The sequence below is a fragment of the Quercus lobata genome, unplaced genomic scaffold, assembly GCF_001633185.2.
Source record: "Quercus lobata isolate SW786 unplaced genomic scaffold, ValleyOak3.0 Primary Assembly Scq3eQI_1911, whole genome shotgun sequence".
Taxonomy (NCBI): Eukaryota; Viridiplantae; Streptophyta; class Magnoliopsida; order Fagales; family Fagaceae; genus Quercus; species Quercus lobata.
This window is the reverse complement of record NW_022154808.1, coordinates 1-22012: the sequence shown is the minus strand read 5'-3', so window position 1 is coordinate 22012 and position 22012 is coordinate 1. Positions and strand designations below refer to the sequence as shown.

Below are 22012 nucleotides of genomic sequence, written 5' to 3'. Positions count from 1 at the left end.
TTGTTTATATTTCCTTATTTGGTAAAGGGGTTAGGTTCAAGATGGAGGTGAAATAACTTTCGTAAACATGTGTTTTATTTATTTATTTTTAAATAACAAATATACAGTTAAATTATGAAGATGAATAGATATAAATATTTTATCTATAAAATATTTATATTTCAAATACTTATTATATACTATGATAATAAATAATATTCAACTAATACAAAATTTGATGTATATGTTAAAATGAAAGAGAGAGTGTCAAATGATGTCATCTTCATAATATTAATTCTATACTATAAAAAAATTTAATATTAATAAATATTTACAATAAATGTAATTGATCCTATTTTATTATGGTATTATTATTACATAAATTCACACAAATGATTAAAGCAACATACCACTTTAGGCTCTAGAGCTATGTAGCTCAAATGACACCTCCTATTGTTTTTAATGGAGATGTATATTTTTTTAAAAAAATTTACTAGGTTAAAAAAATAAATTAGTAGAGCAACTTACCAACTCACAAACTGGCAGGACTATAATTGAGCTGAATAATAAAAGTTCAAACTTTCTCATTTAATTTTATTTTGAACACAAACCAAATTCAAGTTTATTACCAAATAAGATTACATGTTCAATTTTGTTTTTAAAGTATTTTTCTCTGATATATAGTAAAAAACTGATTGAAATCTTTTACCCCATTCAGAAATCAACAAATTTTTACAAAAAATATTGTTGAATTATGATTATCAATGAATTAAAAATAATAATTTGATATCATATAGACTCATTTATATAGATATATCATTCAATTTCAAGCCTATATAATTAAGTATATTTTTCCAGAAATATACATATAACTTATAAACATATAATATTATGTAGACTTAAAAAAAAAAAAGAAAAAGAAAAAAAAAAGTCTCATGCTCAAAAGCTTGTTTACAAACACATTATTTATTTTTAAACTTATATCATTTGAGCTCTTTTTAATCATAAATATCTTGGTTCATTTATAGCAAAAGGGTGAGTTTATTTTTCGTTTTTATTGATCGTGCAATTTGATTTATTTGTTCAAATTCAAAGCTTTGTCTTTTGAAAAAAAAAAAAAAGAAAAAAAAAATCTATAATCAACGTCAACGTGAGGACGTATATGGAGTCATAGTCAAACCCGGAGCCGAAGTATGGTCAACATGGGCGGCTCACCAGCTCCTAGCTTGTAATCTCCGTCTTTTCTAGAAGAAAGGATGCACCTTTTTACTTGGCTTCATTTTTTATACTTCTTCTTCCTAATTTTCCTTTTTAATATTACACTAATAATTTTATTTTATATGTAATACATATTTCATAATTTTTTTTTTTTTTTTCATTCAAGAAACCCTGTCTAAGTGTGACTATAACAACACACTTATCTAATGAAGAATCATAATTGAGAGACCTATAAAGTTCATGTAAATTGAAATAACTTTTTTTTTTTTTTCTATAAAAGAATCAATATATTATAATAATAAAAAAGTGAGAAGTTAATCCTCAGTTATCTTTCTAAAAGACTTATCTTATTATTTCCAATTTTTTTTAATTAAAAAAGACTGATTGATTCTATTAAGGAATAGTCCTTAAGTGATATTAATAGAGATACAATATTTATTTTGGACCAAAAAGGTCGTAATATTTTATTATAAAAATTTTTTAATAGAAAAAGAAAAAAAAGTTTTGAAGGCATTAGTTGCAAGTTTGGTTTGGTCTATCTGCTGGCGGTGTCCTTCAACGACATTGGAATAACATTCTCAAATTGAGAAAATTCACAACACTTCAAATTTTTGGTTCTTTGATTTTATTCATGGAATTATAGGAAGCTATTCTTTAACCTCAAAATTCTACAAAGAAAACGAAGACAAAAGACTAAGAAGAAGAAGAGGAAGAAGAAGAAGAAGAAGAAGATAAAGAAGCTCGTATTAGAACTAGCATGTCAGACGAGGAAACTGATCCATGGCCGGTTGCTTTATTTGTTTTCTTAATCTTGATCACAGGTACTAATTGAACCTGTATTTTTCTTTTTCTTTTTTTGTTAAGCTTGATTCTTTTGGTTCTTTACTCTGAATTCAGCTTTTTAACATGAAAGTTTAGTACTTTCCAATACCATATATCTTGCCCAAGTTCGTCTTTCATGGCACCCAGAACCTTAATATGTCTCAAAATATGTTCAAACTTCCAAAAAGTTTAATGGGTATTGTTTTGTTAACATTAAATAATAGAATTCTCACGTTTACCAAGGATGTTTTCTTGTATGATAAAACCAGAACATGTGTTAGTTGTTCGAGGATGATTCTGTCTCAAACATGTTTTTAATTATGAGAATCTAATAAATCAATGAATTTTGCAGGTGCGTTTGTTGCTGGAGATTCTCTGGACACAGACAAAGAAGTCCTGCTAAATCTGAAAGCATTCTTTGAAGGAAACAATCAAATAAACAGAGGAAAATACTCACAGTGGAACACGCAGAGCGATAACCCATGTGATTGGCCAGGAATAAATTGCAGTACTACTACCGGAACAGCAAGAGTCACTAGCATCAACCTCTCAGACAACGAAATCTCTGGCAAGTTATTCGGAAACTTCTCGTTGCTAACCGAGCTCTCTTTCCTCGACCTCTCCAGGAACACTCTCAGTGGAGTGATTCCTGAGGACTTAAACCGGTGCCAAAACCTTGTGCATCTCAATCTCTCACATAACATTCTTGACGGCCACCTGAACTTGACAGGGTTGAATAAGCTTGAGAAGCTTGATATTTCTGTCAATAGAATATGTGGGGAGGTCCAGTTGAGCCTCCCAACAATTTGTGACAAGTTGGTTGTGTTGAATATATCGAGGAATAACTTCACGGGCGGGATCAATGGCGGTTTTGATACATGCCAGAATTTGCAGTTCTTGGATTTGAGCACAAACAAGTTAAGTGGGGAATTATGGATTGGTTTTGAAAGACTGCTTGAGTTTTCTGCCTCAGAAAACAATTTCAGCGGGTCTATTTTGTCGTCAATGTTTAGTACTAACTGTACCCTGCAAGTTTTAGACCTGTCTGAAAATGGTTTTACCGGTCCAGTTCCAGGGAATATATCAAATTGTCGAAATTTGGTTATTTTGAATCTGTCTAGTAATAAATTTACAGGAAAAATACCAGCTGAGATGGGATCAATTTCTAGTCTTCAAGCTTTGTACTTGGGGAACAACAGCTTTTCCAATGACATTCCTGATTCACTTCTCAGCTTGAATAATTTAACCTTCTTGGATTTGAGTAGGAACAATTTTGGAGGAAATATACAAGAGATTTTTGGGGAATTCACTCAGGTTAAGTTTCTTGTATTGCACAGCAATTTGTATATCGGTGGGATATATACATCGGGAATTCTCAAGCTTCCTAACATTTCTAGATTAGACCTGAGCTTCAACAATTTTTCAGGTCCACTTCCTGAAATCTCTGAAATGCCAAGTTTGAAGTTCTTGATCCTTGCTTACAATGAATTTTCTGGAACTATACCATCAGAATATGGAAACCTATCCCGCCTGCAAGCACTTGACCTCTCTTTTAACAGGCTAAATGGATCAATACCTCCCACCTTTGGAAAATTGAGGACACTCTTATGGTTGATGCTTGCAAATAATTCCCTATCAGGGGAGATTCCACCGGATTTGGGAAATTGTACAAGCTTGTTGTGGTTGAACCTTGCCAACAACCAGCTTTCTGGGAAAATCCCACCTCAATTGACAAATATTGGTACAAATGCCTTGGCAACTTTCGAGTCTAATCGCCGGGAAAATGACCAGATTATTGCTGGCTCAGGGGAGTGTTTGGCGATGCAGAGGTGGATTCCTGCAAACTACCCTCCTTTCAGTTTTACGTATGACATCCTCACAAGGAAGAGTTGTAGAAGCATATGGGATAGGCTACTTCAAGGAAATAGCATTTTCCCAATATGTGCAGCTGGTTCATCAGTCAGGACCTCTCAAATCTCCGGTTATGTTCAACTAAGTGGGAATCGGCTTTCAGGCGAGGTCCCTCCAGATATTGGTAAGATGCAGAATTTCAGTATGTTGCATTTGGGCTTCAATGAATTCTTTGGGAAACTCCCTCCTCAAATTGGAGAAATGCCACTTGTAAATCTAAACATTTCCAATAACAAGTTTTCTGGTGAAATTCCTGGGGAGATTGGTAACATTAAGTGCCTGCAGAATCTGGACTTGTCCTGCAACAATTTTTCTGGCATGTTCCCAGCAAGCTTTAACAACCTGAGTGAGCTAAGCAAGTTCAATATCTCATACAATCGACTGATCTCTGGTGAAATTCCAATAACCGGGCAATTTTCAACATTTGAGAAGTCGTCCTATCTCGGTGACCCCCTTTTGGAACTTCCAAATTTCATGGACAACACCACAGATAAGTTTCCACAAATTAACAATCATGATGGGAAGACAAACAGGCGTAGTTTTGCTACATTCTTGGTGTTCCTAGCTTTGACACTGATTTTCTTAATATTAGGGGTATTGTCACTCATAGTCTGCATGATGGTGAAGAACCCATCAGAATCACCAGGGTATCTATTGCAGGATATAAAGTACCGGCATGATCTTGCATCAAGTTCTAGCTATTCATCACCATGGTTGTCAGATACGATTAAGGTCATTCGTTTGGACAAAACGGCTTTCACACATGCAGACATTTTAAAAGCGACTGGTAACTTTTCAGAGGAGAGGATTATTGGAAAGGGGGGATTTGGCACTGTCTACCGAGGAGTATTGCCTGATGGGAGAGAAGTGGCAGTTAAAAAGCTACAAAGAGAGGGAATAGAGGGTGAAAGGGAATTCCGCGCTGAAATGGAGGTTCTAAGTGGCAATGGATTTGGTTGGCCACATCCAAACCTTGTGACACTTTATGGTTGGTGCTTGGATGGCACACAGAAAATTCTAGTTTATGAGTACATGGAAGGTGGAAGCTTGGAGGACCTCATATCAGACAGAATAAAGCTTACATGGAGGAGAAGAATTGATGTGGCACTTGATGTAGCTCGTGCATTAATGTTTCTACACCATGAATGCTACCCTGCCATTGTGCATCGTGATGTGAAGGCTAGCAATGTCCTACTTGATAAGGATGGGAAAGCACGGGTTACTGATTTTGGTCTAGCTAGAGTTGTTGATGCTGGGGATAGTCATGTTAGTACAGTGGTGGCAGGAACAATTGGTTATGTTGCTCCTGAATATGGGCAAACATGGCATGCTACTACAAAAGGGGATGTGTATAGTTTTGGGGTATTGACAATGGAACTAGCAACTGGGAGGAGAGCTTTGGATGGAGGGGAAGAGTGTTTAGTGGAATGGGCAAAACGGGTGATGGGAAATGGGAGGCAAGGATTGAGTAGATCAGTCATACCGGTTGTGCTTTTGGGGTCCGGGCTGGCTGAGGGGGCAGAGGAAATGAGTGAGCTTCTTCGGGTTGGGGTGAAGTGCACAGCCGAGTCACCACAAGCTAGACCAAACATGAAGGAAGTGCTAGCTATGCTAATTGAGATTTCCTGCATTAGAGGGGAGTTCAATTATGGCCACTCTCCTCCTTTTTAATTTTTTGAAGTTTTGAGAAAAATGTCCATAGTTTTAGGATGTTACATAGTTTTCACACATATAATACACAGGTTTTACTGATGTAATTCTTCTTGTACACAAATCATTCATCATTCATTATGTCAAAGAAAGGCTTCTCAATTTTGTTATGTGACTCCTCAAAGCAGTTTAAGGGCAAATGCTAGTTATAATAATCTTCATTTGAGCATAAGATTATGTTCTACTACCAAGCAACTTTTCGAGTGACCATAGTGCTTGAGAATGCATTTTCAATTATATTTCTCTGCACCAAATAAACACAAAGTCTTTTAATCCATCTAAGAATGCAGCTAGTGCATGATTTTTCTAGTGGAGTGGCTAACCATTCAAGCATTTATATATTATTATCACTCATTAAAAAATGTAATAATTATTAATGGTTCATGATCGTTTGGTGGACTGCACAGAAACTCCAAGGAGTTATTGGAGGCAATGCGTTCTTTAAAGGAAGCGACAAGTTTTCGACATTTGATTGAATTAGGAATTATGCATAAGGGTATACTTCATATTACAGTAACTTTGTTCCTTTTGTTTTATTGGGAAAACTTGTGTTGATTCGCCACAAAATGGCCAGTTTTCAACATCATAGAATGGATGCTTTTCCAGCATGAACAATAGGTGCCAATCAATTTTTGGCAGCCCAAGAAATGGCACCACGCGCATTGTCATTTATCCATTTGAAAATAACTAATAGCGCAAATCACAATCAAAACATAATGTTCAAGAAACCTACACAGAGTGGAAAGGGAAGCCAATATGAATTATTTAAGCCAAGATGTCTAATTAGTAGACCTTGTAAAATTTGATCCCCCCAAAAAAAGAAAAAAAGAAAAAGAAAAACTAGTATGAGTAATATGGCAATCTGTTTTTGTCTAACCTACTTTTGACCTTATCCGGTCTAGTTGAACTCTAACCAGACATGACATGTTTATCAAGCTTCTATTACAAATTTAAAAGTTTTTTTTTGTTAATTGATTCATTTTCCATGAACATTTGTAGATTAAAAGTATATCGGTTTTTCTATATTGTAAATGAAAATACTAGGACTCTATTTGTCAACTTGACACGCAATTCTCAAATATTAATATTTGTAGTGTCAAATCTATTACAAACATTGAGTAGTTTTTTTTATAAGTTCATTATATATATTCTTCCTAATTATATATTTTCTTTTCCTTTACATAACATGTTATGTTTTATTCTTAAAATTTTATATACGTGTGAGTTTGAATTAATTTTCTTGGAAATTTTTTTCCAAGAAAATGGGCTTCATTTTTCAACTCTTATCTAGGTGTTTGATTTGTGCATTCTAGTGAAAACTCTACAAGTTTTGCCTAATGTGTCTTCCAGTTTCTTTTTTCTCCTTTTCCGAATTTATTGGGTATCTGTTTCCAGGAAAAAAATGAGCTATCTTTTAACTGTGTAACGTGATTTTACACACTATTTGGATGAAATAATTGATGGGTTATGTTTCATTTGTGTTCTTTCAATGACTTTTATATAGATTTTAGTTAGATATAGAAGATTAAGATTCAGAGTTTGCTTTCCCCTTATATTGGCATTTGTGCAGTATCATAGCTATTAAGAGAATAGCAAATCAATGTTAGTTTTTTATGCCAAAAACAAAAAGAACCCTTCAATAAATAAATAAATTTATTTATTTATTTATCTCTTCAAGGAGTTTGATTTGAAATTGTGATTAAAAAAGTGGCCTTGCTTGTTTGTGAAATGTAATTTGTTAATGGGTATGCTTGGGTTTCACTTCAGATCTCAAGCAATTCTGGTACTCTACTACTAATGTTAACTTCCAAATTAATATAGAGGCCTTATTTAGGAGCCCATTCGGCTTAAACTTGGAGTAGTGGAGTTGGAGCCTGTTGGGCCCATCCAGCATTGGATTAAAAGTGGCAGAAGCGCAGATGTCTCTTCCAGACTTAAATACGTGTTTGATTGAAGTAAACCGCACACTTTTAGAAATAATGTAATTAGTTTAAAATTAATTATTAATACTAATCAAGTAATCATATAAAAACAAAATATAAAATTTTGTATGATTCTTGTACCTTACAAAATATACACAAATATTATATTTGATAGTCATGATCAAAATAAAGACATGAAAAATATATATATGGTTGAATCATAGAATATCTAAAAGGCTTTTAGATAAAAGAGAAAGAAAAAAAAAAAATCACTAGAATATTAAGTAATAATTTTTTTTATGCCTAATCCTATAGTATATAATCATCATCCTCATTAAGGATATGACCATTGTCATCACAAGATTTTAAATCCTCATTATTTTCCTCATCTATTTCATGTAAACTAATGGTCTCTTCTCATTATCTTCCTCATCTAAATTAGTACTCTCTCATGAGAGGAGTATGTTGTTAACAAGAACTTGAATTTATTGCCCCCTCTAGCGACCTCACTCTTCACTTGTACCTAACTTAAACCCATTCAATTTGACCGGATCCATTTGCCATGTCAACCACATAGCTAAGTTGTGAGCAGAAAAGATTGCACCTCTCCAAATAACAGATATGCACCTGACCAATTTGTTTCTTCTTCTTCTTCTTTTTTTTCTTTCTTTCTCAAAGCTTGAGTGGAACTTAAAAGTTTTTCTTTTGTCATGGAGTTGTTATATTTTGTTGTTCTTTTTAATAAAAGTTTGTATGGAATAAAAAATAAAAGACAAAAGATTATGGAGATTTAAAGTAAAAGTAAAGCTAGGATGGCAATATAAGAATAAGAAATGGTGAAAAAAGAGTTTGAGGAACTTTTGAATCAATCTATACAAGAAAGTTAAGTTTTTGTTCTTTCATTAGTAATCCTTACAGTTATTATGATTTGTTATTAAGTATTTGGCTGGCGCCTTTCAGCTTTTTTAATGAAATTTTACTTATAAAAATAAAAATTAGCTGTTGGTAATTTTCATTAGAATTATATGATTTTGTTGTTCGTGGAATGTGGGAACATTAAGGATTAATTTAATTTAACTAGAAGGCAACATTTTCTCCAAATCCATCAAGGTTTCATTGTCCATTGTTTCCCCATATTTTCTAGCATCATAATTTTAATTCACATTGTTTATAATTATTGTCCTGAATTATGTCTAAAATCATCATATTATATATGAAATTTGTAAATATTTTCTTATGGTGCAAGGTATACCTACACATGTACTGCATTGAATTTAGTTGTTGAATTGCTTATAGGTTGTCATGTTGCTGTTTCTTCAAATAGATAAATATTTTGGAGACACCTAAACGAGTTATGCTCAAGCTTGGTGGAAAATATGCAAATCTTGATGTGGATGATTTTTTTGTTTCATCTCATAAAAAAAGGAAAATTTTTCTCTCCAAACTTAAACTCCTATATATTATTATTGGATATGAATTTTGAAAATCTAACCGTTGGATTGCATGTTCTTATTATATCATTCATATTTGCAAAATTTTAAGAAGATCAAACATCAATATCTATGCAATCAATCAAATGTTTAAATTTCAAGTTTTTTTTTAAAAAAAAAAAACTATGCATAAAAAATAAGTTTATTGATCAAATAGTAAATAACATCCAATTTAAATGAAATTTTACATGCATGTTAAGAACTTAAAAGGATATGTAATCTAGCAATTAGATTTTCAAATTTTACGTAAAATAAAAAGATATAGGATGAGTTTGAGTATGGAGAGAAACCTTATCCATAAAAAAGAAACAATATGGTTATTGTGGGTCCGAGAAGTTTACAATCCGGCCCAAACTCTATCTAGGCCCAGGGCCCGTGCCGAGGAGGCCTCTTGCCGAGGACGAATGATCGATGGTCGGGGTATTAAGGGGAACGGTTGAGAAACTACCCTGTCCTCGGCACTCCAGAGCTTCGATGGGAAAATCAACGTGTTAGTGAAGGCTATCCCCAAACAACCCCCTGAAGGGGATGTGAGTGGAATGGGGCCCACAGGGAAGCAAGGTGTAAAATTGGACCAAGGAAAATGCGTCCCATCCTCAGTAAATGCACCTGCCAGTGCCCAGAGCCGATTAATGAGAAAAGACGTTTGGATGGTGTAAACTTCGATCCTAGCTACTAATAGAAAGTAAGAGGGGACGGTTGATGGGATGGACACAGAAAGAAGCACCTGCCTGACCAACAAGTGGAGGGCTAGGATCAACCAAGATGGACTATATAATAAAAAGATAGGTGCGCCAAAAGGGAGGCTGGGAAAAATGGCCAGAAACGAGAGCCTTCCAGCCCACCTCCAGGAAAAAGATTCCAGGGGTGAAGAAAACTTAACCATGTATGAACACAACGGAAAACCCACCGTCTGGTAACCAAGGCCTAGCCTTTCAAACCCACGCTCTACAAATGATATTGTATGGGCCTCCTTACGTACGAGCCCAACACCGATACGGTTCGTCACGAATCAAGTCCTTACAGTTATTTCTAAAGATATGTATTTTTTTCTTTAAAATATTAATTTTTAACTAATTATATTGTTAAGCAAAGTCAAAATATTTGACATTGGCTAACTATGCTTTCTTCACAGGGTGGCCCACTACTTACGAGCCCAACACCGATACGGTTCGTCACGAATCAAGTCCTTACAGTTATTTCTAAAGATATGTATTTTTTTCTTTAAAATATTAATTTTTAACTAATTATATTGTTAAGCAAAGTCAAAATATTTGACATTGGCTAACTATGCTTTCTTCACAGGGTGGCCCACTACTTTTATAATTGCCAGAGCATTTGTATTAGACAATGCAAAATAAAATTTGACTCAATTTTAGATACTCAACCCCCAAAAATCACAGACTAATGTTAAAAATATGTAAATTTTAGTCAAAAAAGAAAATGTGAATTTGCAAAGTTACTATTGTAACCATGTAAATTTACACTGACAATATTCATTTTGCATTTAGTTTTTATTATTTCTTTACATGAAGAAATAAAGTAGATGGTATTCGTTGTATGTGAAAGAAGAAAAACAATTGAAAAAAATCAAGAAAATTGATATTTTGATGAAATAGAGTTTAGAATAAATAATTTGGTATATTGCAAATCACACCCCTAACATTTGGGGTGTTCGAATTTTACACTATGAAGTTTCAGAATTTGGAATTTACTCTCTAAAGTTTTGGGATGTTTGGTTTTTACATCCTGACGTTTCATAATTTGGATTTTATCCCATAAAGTTTCGAGGTGTTTGGATTTTACACCCTCAAATTTTGAAATTTTAGAGTGTAAAATCCAAACACTTCCAAACTTTAGGGAGTAAATCCAAACACCCCTAAAATTTAGAAGGCAAAATCCAAATTTTGAAACGTTAGGGTGTAAAATCCAAACACCCTCAAATTTTAGGTAGTAAAACCTAAATTCTGAAATTTTAACATGTAAAATCTAAACACCCACAATTTTTAAGAGTGTAATTTACCATTTAACCTAATTTTTTTTTTTTTTAAGATAAAGATAGAAACTTTTTTTTATATAAAAGTATAAAGGTACAGCACCATATCCATCACAGCACAGGCGCATAAACTCCAAGCCTACTAGAAAGAAGTACATCAAATTACAAATACCACAACAACACACAACAAATTATAACAATATTCAAAACAAAATTAATGGTTCTCCATTGCCCCTTCCAATATCACAGCACAGGTGCATAGTTTCATCATTGCTAAAGACTAGACCAGCATACAAAGAACCCCATTACTGCACATAATCTTTAATACTCTTCCAAGCCAATTGCCCCTTCCAATTTCACAAAACAGAATTAATGGTTCTCCATTGCCCCTTCCAGTATCACAGCACAGGTGCAGAGTTTCAGCATACAAAAACAACCCCATTACTGCACATAATCATTAATACTCTTCCAAGTCAATTGCCCCTTCCAAATTCACAACACATGTGCATAATTCCAGAGCTGCTGGAGAAGTACATCAAATACCAGAACAGCCTCCAACATATTATAACAAGGTTCAAAAAAACTCCCATTATTGTACATAATCTTTAATACTCTTCCAAGAAGCCAATTGCCCCTTCCAATTTCACAGCACATGTGCATAGTTGCAGAACTATTGGAGAACTACATTAAATACCAGAACAACACACAACAAATTATAACAAGGTCCAAAAACATTATTAATGGTTCCCCATTGCTGCACATAATCTCTGATATTCTTCCAAGTAGCCAATTGCCCCTTCCATTATAGCTTTAGGATGTTGTTGGACCTTCTCAAAATAGAATTTATTTCTAGCATTCCATAATGCCCACAATATCGTTGCCCATCTGTCCCAACTCCATCTATGTAAGCCTATTTGCCATCATCCTAAAGAATGCAAAGAAGTTTTGTTCTGCATTCGAACATTTTTGGATTTTCCCTCTGCAAAGTGCCCATACATTCCTTGCTAAGGGACATTCCCAAAGAAGATTACCAATGTATTCAGGTTTCTGGCAGCATATTTCACATTGTAGGTAAAATATTTGAGCAGGCACGCCACACAAACATCTTAACCTTAGGAGGAGTCTTAAGAGTCCAGATTTTTTTTTCCAGAGAGCCCGATCAGTTACTGCTCTAGAGTGCTCAGCCAATTTTTTTTCCTTTAGCTTTAAAGCAACCTGATATGCAGACTTCACTGTAAACAACTTAGCTGAATTTTCCTTCCATATCAGCTTGTCCTGAGAGGCAGTCATGGACAGAGGAATGGCTAGTATTTCTTTTCTAGTTTGATAAACAAAGAGATCAAAGGTCTTTTCCCGATCCCATTGCATTGTTGTACTATCAGTCAAGTCACTCACGCAAATTCGGCTGGTCATCACCCAAAAACACATGTTTGTGCGGAATAGTTAAGTAAAAAGTAGAAAAAGTCAGATTTATATTTATATTTTTATTAATCTGAAATAAATATAAATTTTTTCATGGTGGTTTGAATGTTCAAAGATCAGTTCAACGTCAACGTTCAACCAAAACAAAAAACAAAAAAACTTCAACGTTCAACCATGCGCTTTACGCAGAAGTCTTCCATGTGTGCAACACAAGAACTTCATCCTTAATTTCCTTCTCTCAGCGGCGAAGGTGCTGTGATCATCATGTTTTGTCCCATCTTTTCCCCTCTCTCTCTCTCTCTCTCCAACCTTACCAATTCCAAGTTTCCAATAATTTTATGAACCATTCAGAATTTATTTTCATTGGTGGTATTAACTACTCCCACATACCTCTTTATAACTTTCTGATTTCTGGGGATTACAACAATTAGATTCTGATTCAGAGGAAACCACATTATAAATAGTTTAGCGTGAAAACAAATTACAGGATCTGCTGCTAAAGTTGCGTGAGGTACTGTTTTATATTCAGTTCTTTTATTAAATTTAGTCAGTTAAACAAAGAACAAACACTATTGCAAATGCTTAATAAAATTTGCCTGTGCCCATACCTATTGTCATGTTGTTGTGCATGTCGAATTTGTGCCTGTGCTTCTTAGGTTTTAAAGTTTTTGTTGCTTGCTTGGGTGGTGCTTATTGGGGGTGTGATTTTTTCTTTGGTAAACTACTCGTTTGGCTCCTATCTTTTGCAAAGTATTTTAATTTGGTTTATAACCTTTCAATTGTGTTAATTTGATGCTTAACCTTTCAGTGTCATTTCAATTTAGTTTTTACCATTATCTCTTGGATAAAAATTGCTGATATAGCAAACAGCCGAAATAAAAAATTAGTTTCTAGCAATAAAAAAAACTTATTTTTTATTTTGGTTATTTGTCACGTCACCAATTTCCATCAAAAGGATAACAACATGGAAAAAATTGATATGATATTGAAAGATTATGAATCAAATTAATACAATTGAAAGGTTATGACCCAAAATAAAATATGGTATAAAGGACATAGGTGTTGTTTTAGGCTAATGGGTACTTTTGGCTGCGATATAATTGCAGGATTTTGTTTGAATATTTAGATATTGCTGTAGAAAACACTGCTAGGATTTTATTTATTTGATTACTTAATTAATTAGATCCGCTCTATGTCCGTTCTTTATTATGGATATTTTATTTAATTAATTTTTTCGATGCATTGAACTCATATTGGTTTTATCTTATTCTTCTTGTGCAATTTTTTTCTTTGTGCTATTTGATTACAATTCTTAGTTGAGAAAAAAGGTTGATGGGCTGATTGTATAAGATTTGAGTTGTATTTCTGGGTGATGCAATGCCCTAAGCTTTCGGTTTTTTGGCAATGTAGTTGCTGTTTTGGTATTCTTATACTGATGCTCTTAGTACTATTGTTGTGTAAAAGAATTTTGTTACCGAATGGAATTCTAATTCTTTCTCTTTTTCCGTGGCTGCAGTTCAGATTTATGTGATACACTTCAATTGTTGGGCTAAATTTTTCTCAAGATTATATAAGATAGTTTTCATCTTTCTTAGCATTTATCAAGATATTGTGTCTGTGTAATGTGTAATGGGCATTGATTTTAGTGTGTTTTTTGTTGAGTTTGCAGCATCCTACGTGTTTGATAAAATGTCTTATGGGCTCGCAATTGCATCATGTTTTTTTATGTTCCCAAATGTGAGGCTTTGGAGTGCAATTTGTAGGGACTAAATTTTCTGAATTATTTGATTAGTTGCAATTAATGTCATCTGAGCTTGCCAAACTTTTTGCAGATTAGCTTTGCGTATGCAAAAATTCTTCAATATACGGATGCTTATTTACCTATGTTGATTTAGAGAGGAGGGTGGTGCTAACAAGCTTTTACTTCCTATCTGGTCAGTATCTTTTGTTTTTAGCATGTTTGATTTTTTTAGAATATATGTATGGTTCTTTGTGAAAATGAACAAATTGCTAAAATCTTAAATCTGGGTAACTGGTATGTATCTCCCTTTGCTTTTCAGTTTTTGCCTTTTTTATTTTTTAAATTTGTTTACATTACTTTATTTTTCCCTTCCATTACTATGTTCACATCAATCCTTTCTTGATCTTCTATTTAAATATGCTACTAGAGAATATATTTGGTACTTGAGAATTTCATTTCTCTTGTTGTATACTATCATTACATAATTTCTCCATTGTCTAGATTGACATAAAATATTATTTGTACTCGAGAATTTCATACTCATGTTGTACTTGAGAGCTTCATTTTTTCAATGGTGGCATTAAAATTCAAAAGTTATTTGCCTATTCATTTGTAGGTCTTTGATGTTGATATTCTAATTCTCTTTAATCTGATGTTTTTCCATTTTGGTTATAAGATAGTAAAGAACAATGTAGTTAGTGGTTAGAGAATTGAAACAATAAAGCCAAATTCCTACCATGAGCTAATAAATATTTGTAATTTTTATTTTAATATCTCATCCATTGCATGAGTTAGCAATTAGTTTTATTTAATATAAAAGCGAACAAAATTAGAAGGCATTATTAGTTGCAAGTTTGTTTTGGTCTATCTGCAGGCGGTGTGTCAACAACACTGGAATAACATTCTCATATTGAGAATCCATAACTTCAGTTTTGGTTCAATTTTATTCATCGGATTCTAAGAAGCTAATCTTTAACTACAAATTCTATAAAGAGAACCAAGACAAAGACCAAGAGGAAGAAGAAGGAGAAGGCCATATTTGAACTAGCATGTCAGACGAGGAAACTAATTCATGGCCGGTTGCGTTAATTGTTTTCTTAATCTTGATCACAGGTACTAATTCAAACTGTTTTTTTAATAAAAAAATTATTAAAAAAGAATAAGAAAAAAAAAAGAGAGAGATTCTTTCGGCTCATAACTCTGAATTCTGCCTTTTTAACATGAAAGTTTAGCACTTTGCAATACCATACCTAGTTCATCTTTCATGACATCCTGAATCTCAATACTAGTATGAACTATATCTGTCTAATGAAATATTCAAACTTACAAAAAAGTTTCACGGGTCTTTCTCTGTTTTTGTTTTTGTTAACATTTAATAATAAAACTCACATTCACCACAGATGTTTCCTGTTTCTTAGAACCAAAACATGTTTTAATTTTTAAAGGACGATTCTGTCTCTCAAATATGTTTTAAGTTATGGGAATCTAATTCATTAAATTTTGCAGGTACGCTTGTTGCTGGAGATTCTCTGGACACAGACAAAGAAGTCCTGCTAAATCTGAAAGCATTCTTTGAAAAAAACAATCAAATAAACCGAGGAATATACTCACTGTGGAACAAGCAGAGCAATAACCCATGTGAATGGCCTGGAATAAATTGCAGTACTACTACCAGAACAGCAAGAGTCACTAGCATCAACCTCTCAGACAACCAAATCTCCGGCAAGTTATTCGGAAACTTCTCATTGCTAACCGAGCTCTCTTTCCTCGACCTCTCCAAGAACACACTCAGTGGAGTGATTCCTGAGGACTTAAACCGGTGCCAAAACCTTGTGCGTCTCAATCTCTCACATAACATTCTTGACGGCCACCTGAACTTGACAGGGTTGAATAAGCTTGAGAAGCTTGATATTTCTGTCAATAGAATATGTGGGGAGGTCCAGTTGAGCCTCCCAACAATTTGTGACAAGTTGGTTGTGTTGAATATATCGAGGAATAACTTCACGGGCGTGATCCATGGCAGTTTTGATACATGCCAGAATTTGCAGTTCTTGGATTTGAGCACAAACAAGTTAAGTGGGAAATTATGGATTGGTTTTGAAAGGCTGCTTGAGTTTTCTGCCTCAGAAAACAATTTCAACGGGCATATTTTGTCGTCAATGTTTGGTACTAACTGTAACCTGCAAGTTTTAGACCTGTCTGAAAATGGTTTTACTGGTCAGGTTCCAGGGAATATATCATATTGTCGAAGTTTGGTTATTTTGAATCTGTCGAGTAATAATTTTACAGGAAAAATTCCAGCTGAGATGGGATCAATTTCTAGTCTTCAAGCTTTGTACTTGGGGAACAACAGCTTTTCCAAAGATATTCCAGATTCACTTCTCAGCTTGAATAAGTTAACCTTCTTGGATTTGAGTAGGAACAATTTTGGAGGAGATATACAAGAGATTTTTGGGAAATTCACTCAGGTTAAGTTTCTTGTATTGCACAGCAATTTGTATATCGGTGGGATATATACATCGGGAATTCTCAAGCTTCCTAACATTTTTATATTAGACCTGAGCTTCAACAAATTTTCAGGTCCACTTCCAGTTGAAATCTCTGAAATGCCAAGTTTGAAGTTCTTGATCCTTGCTTACAATGAATTTTCTGGAACTATACCATCAGAATATGGAAACCTGCCCCGCCTGCAAGCACTTGACCTCTCTTTTAACAGGCTAAATGGATCAATACCTCCCACCTTTGGAAAGTTGAGATCACTCTTATGGTTGATGCTTGCAAATAATTCCCTATCAGGGGAGATTCCGCCGGATTTGGGAAATTGCACAAGCTTGTTGTGGTTGAACCTTGCCAACAACCAGCTTTCTGGGAAAATCCCACCACAATTGACAAATATTGGTACAAATGCCACAGCAACTTTCGAGTCTAATCGCCAGGAAAATGACGGGATTGTTGGTGGTTCAGGGGAGTGTTTGGCGATGCGGAGGTGGATTCCTGCAAACTACCCTCCTTTCAGTTTTGTGTATGACATCCTCACAAGGAAGAGTTGTAGAAGCACATGGGATACGATACTTCAAGGAAATAGCATTTTCCCAATATGTGCAGCTGGTTTGTCAGTCAGGACCTTTCAAATCCCGGGTTATGTTCAACTAAGTGGGAATCGGCTTTCAGGTGAGGTGCCTCCAGATATTGGTAATATGCAGAAGTTCAGTATGTTGCATTTGGGCTTCAATGAATTCTATGGGAAGCTCCCTCCTCAAATTGAAGAAATGCCACTTGTAGTCCTAAACATTTCCAATAACAAGTTTTCTGGTGAAATTCCTGGGGAGATTGGTAACATTAAGTGCCTGCAGAATCTGGACTTGTCCTGCAACAATTTTTCTGGCATGTTCCCAGCAAGCTTTAACAATCTGAGTGAGCTAAACAAGTTCAATATCTCATATAATCCACTGATCTCTGGTGTAATTCCAATAACCGGGCAATTTTCAACGTTTGAGAAGTCCTATCTCGGTGACGCCCTTTTGGAACTTCCAAATTTCAGTCACAACACCACAGATAAGTTTCCACATGGTAACAATCATGATGGGAAGACAAACAGGCGTAGTTTTGCTGCATTCTTGGTGTTCCTAGCTTTGGCACTGATTTTCTTAATATTTGGGGTATTGTCACTCATAGTCTGCATGTTGGAGAAGAGCCCATCAGAATCACCTGGGTATCAATTGCAGGATATAAAGTACCCGCATGATCTTGCATCAAGTTCTAGCTATTCATCACCATGGTTGTCAGATACGATTAAGGTCATTCGTTTGGACAAAACAGCTTTCACACATGCAGACATTTTAAAAGCGACTGGTAACTTTTCAGAGGAGAGGATTATTGGAAAGGGGGGATTTGGCACAGTCTACCGAGGAGTATTGCCTGATGGGAGAGAAGTGGCAGTTAAAAAGCTTCAAAGAGAAGGAAAAGAGGGTGAAAGGGAATTCCAAGCTGAAATGGAGGTTCTAAGTGGCAATGGATTTGGTTGGCCACATCCAAACCTTGTGACACTTTATGGTTGGTGCTTGGATGACACACAGAAAATTCTAGTTTATGAGTACATGGAAGGTGGAAGCTTGGAGGACCTCATATCAGACAGAATAAAGCTTACATGGAGGAGAAGAATTGATGTGGCAGTTGATGTAGCTCGTGCATTAATGTTTCTACACCATGAATGCTACCCTGCCATTGTGCATCGTGATGTGAAGGCTAGCAATGTCCTACTTGATAAGGATGGGAAAGCACGGGTTACTGATTTTGGTCTAGCTAGAGTTGTTGATGCTGGGGATAGTCATGTTAGTACAGTGGTGGCTGGGACAATTGGTTATGTTGCTCCTGAATATGGGCAAACATGGCATGCTACTACAAAAGGGGATGTGTATAGTTTTGGGGTATTGACAATGGAACTAGCAACTGGGAGGAGAGCTTTGGATGGAGGGGAAGAGTGTCTGGTGGAATGGGCGAAACGGGTGATGAGAAATGAGAGGCAAGGATTGAGCAGATCAGTCATACCGGTTGTGCTTTTGGGGTCCGGGCTGGCTGAGGGGGCAGAGGAAATGAGTGAGCTTCTTCGGATTGGGGTGAAATGCACAGCCGAGTCACCACAAGCTAGACCAAACATGAAGGAAGTGCTAGCTATGCTAATAGAGATTTCCTGCATTAGAGGGGAGTTCAATTATGGTCACTCTCCTCCGTTTTAATTTTTTGAAGTTTTGAGAAAAATGTCCATAGTTTGAGGATGTTACATAGTTTTCACACATATAATACACATAGTTTTTACTGATGTAATTCTTCTTGTACACAAATCATTCATCATTCATTATGTCAAAGAAAGGCTTCTCAATTTTGTTATGTGACTCCTCAAAGCAGTTTAAGGGCAAATGCTAGTTATAATAGTCTTCATTTGAGCATAAGATTATGTTCTACTCCCAAGCAACTTTTCGAGTGACCATAGTGCTTGAGAATGCATTTTCAATTATATTTTTCTGCACCAAATAAACACAAAGTCGTCTAATCCATCTAAGAATGCAGCTGGTGCATGATTTTTCTAGTGGAGTGGCTAACCATTCAAGCATTTATATATTATTATCACTCATCAAAAAATGTAATAATTATTAATGGTTCATGATCGTTTGGTGGACTGCACAGAAACTCCAAAGAGTTATTGGAGGCAATGCGTTCTTTAAAGGAAGCGACAAGTTTTCGACATTTGATTGAATTAGGAATTATGAATAAGGGTATACTTCATATTACAGTAACTTGTTCCTTTTGTTCTATTGGGAGAACTTGTGTTGATTCACCACAAAATGGCCAGTTTTCAACATCATAGAATGGATGCTTTTCCAGCATGAACAATAGGTGCCAATCAATTTTTGGCAGCCCAAAAAATGGCACCACGCGCATTGTCATTTGTCCATTTGAAAATAACTAATAATGCAAATCACAATCAAAACATAATGTTCAAGAAACCTACACAGATTGGAAAGGGAGGCCAATATGAATTGTTGAAAAAACAAAAAAAAACAAAAAAAAAAAAATCTCATAGTTGAAGTATTTATGCTTAGCAAAAAGTTTGCCCTGCTTCTTTTGATGAATGAATATGATTTTATTGTCAACAAAAATACTAGGTCTTGAATTTCTTTGCCCTTCCCAAAAAGAACATTTCTAAGAAAATAAGAGAAGCTGAAAGAACTAATTTTATTTTCAAGAGTTTTGTCACTCAGTGTGGTACGACGTGCTTTCCTTTATTTGGAGAACTAAAGTCTGAATCTTCCTTTTCTATTATTGTCGCTATCAGGAAGGGTTGGGAGGGAGGGGAGAAGAAAATTTTTGTTGGACCGAGATGTCTAATTAGTAGACTTTGTAAAATTGGACCCGTTAACTTGGCAAAAATAAATAAATAAATAGAATGAGTAATATGGCAATCTGTTGGGGGAGAAGAACCAAATTTGTTAGGCCAAGATGTCTAATTAGTAGACCTTGTAAAATTTGAACACACACACACACAAAAAAAAAAAAAAAAAAAAAAAAAAAAAAAAAAAAAAAACCTAATATGAGTAATATGGCAATCTGTTTTTGTCTAACCTACTTTTGACTTTATCCGGTCTGGTTGAACTCTAACCAGACATGACTTGTTTATCAAGCTTCTATTACAAATATAAAAGTTTTTTTTTTTATTGATTCATTTTTAATGTACATTTGTAGATTAAAAGTATATTGGTTTTTCTATATTGTAAATGAAAATACTAATGACTCTATTTGTCAACTTGACATGCGATTCTCAAATATAAATATTTTTAGTGTCAAATCTATTACAAACATTAAGTAGTTATTTTTATAAGTTCATTATATATATTCTTCCTAATTATATATTTTCTTTTCCTTTACATAACATGTTATGTTTTATTCTTGAAACTTTATATATGTGTGAGTTTGAATTAATTTTTTTCTTTTAATTTTTTTAAGGTTATTTTCTTATGTATAACTTTTTGAAGCCTCAACATTTTTTTTTTAAGGTACCACTATACTTTTACAACTTTAGGCAAATAAACAAATAAGTTTTTAGTAAAATACTAAACCAAATGCATACTTAGTTACTTTTATAGATAATTCAATTTTATTTCATTTTCTTATATAAAATGTATACATGATTTGTTTTCTTCTTTGTGAAACTATTGGCCTAGTAGACTAATAGAATTAATTGTCGAAATATAAACTCAAGGATTTATGTATAACTTCCATTTTTAAGTATTTCTTTGTTCTTTTATCTTTATTGAAAGAAATAATAATAATGATAATAATAATAGTAGTAGTAGTAAAAGTTAGAAAGTATGTTAAAGGAACTTGAAAAAAAAATCAAGTCATACCAAATTGCCCCAACCTATCAAAAAAAAATCAAGCAAAAGGCTAGAGGAATAATAACTTATTTTAGTTAGGACAAAACTTATATACAGTACTTTAGGTGCTGTTTCTTAGATTCTCTTCTTAAAATTCTGCTATGTGGCTACTTAACTTAAAAAATACACTTCTATTCAAAATCTTAAGAGATGAACCTAAAGAGTAGCACTTAAGTATTGTACCTAAGTCTTGCACTTTTAGTTAAATAAGTTTCTAATTTATACTCAATTTGACATGTACCTGTCTTAAACTAGTCTACCACATAGCTAAGTTGTGGGCAGTAAAGTTTTGCACCTCTCCAAATAACAGATACGGACCAACAATTGAAGTTATACAATCATCTAATATAACTACATGTTCTCACAAATATATATATATATATATATATATATATATATATAGTTGCAATAAATAGTCCAATCCGGCCTTGAGTTGAGACTAGGTCAAAACAGTCAAAAAGTTTGACCCAATCACAAAAATTAAATTGCACAACCAGACAAATATATCAAATTCTAAAAGAGATCTTCTAAAATCACAAACTATCTCACAATTTTTGTCACAATGCTCTTGTTGTGCTAGATTGTGTATTGCTTTTATATTCGTTCACTATTTTTTTTCTCACCGATTACAATTAAACAAATAAAAAGTTAGAGCAATTACATCAGTTGATTTAAAATTATGTAAAATTGTGCAAAATGGAAAAATGTGCTCATTTTACACAATATGAGCAAAAAAAACACCTACATCAGTTTGGGTAAACTTGTGTATAAATGCAAGTTGCTACAGTACCTGTGCAAACACCTACATCAGTTTGGGTAAACTTGTGTATAAATACAAGTTGCTACAGTACCCATGCAAATATGCACGG

General features: G+C 34.1%; 2 protein-coding genes across 3 annotated transcripts; both read left to right on the top strand.

Annotated features, from left to right (window-relative positions):
* The first annotated feature begins 1738 nt into the window (after positions 1 to 1738).
* On the top strand, positions 1739 to 5803 carry LOC115973422 (probable LRR receptor-like serine/threonine-protein kinase At1g74360). The gene is made up of 2 exons (XM_031093686.1): positions 1739 to 2018; positions 2372 to 5803. Exons 1-2 carry the CDS (start codon positions 1955 to 1957, stop codon positions 5599 to 5601), a joined length of 3294 nt encoding a protein of 1097 aa, XP_030949546.1. The 5' UTR covers positions 1739 to 1954; the 3' UTR covers positions 5602 to 5803.
* A 6986-nt stretch (positions 5804 to 12789) lies between these two features.
* LOC115973423 (probable LRR receptor-like serine/threonine-protein kinase At1g74360) lies at positions 12790 to 19098 on the top strand. Of its 2 annotated transcripts, XM_031093687.1 has the most exons (4): positions 12790 to 12981; positions 14303 to 14404; positions 15086 to 15324; positions 15718 to 19098. In XM_031093687.1, exons 3-4 carry the CDS (start codon positions 15261 to 15263, stop codon positions 18945 to 18947), a joined length of 3294 nt encoding a protein of 1097 aa, XP_030949547.1. In that variant the 5' UTR covers positions 12790 to 12981; positions 14303 to 14404; positions 15086 to 15260; the 3' UTR covers positions 18948 to 19098. The 2 variants fall into 2 exon arrangements, with proteins under 2 accessions (XP_030949547.1, XP_030949548.1); XM_031093688.1 differs by lacking the exons at positions 12790 to 12981; positions 14303 to 14404 and having other exon boundaries at positions 15002 to 15324.
* The last annotated feature ends 2914 nt before the right edge of the window (positions 19099 to 22012 follow it).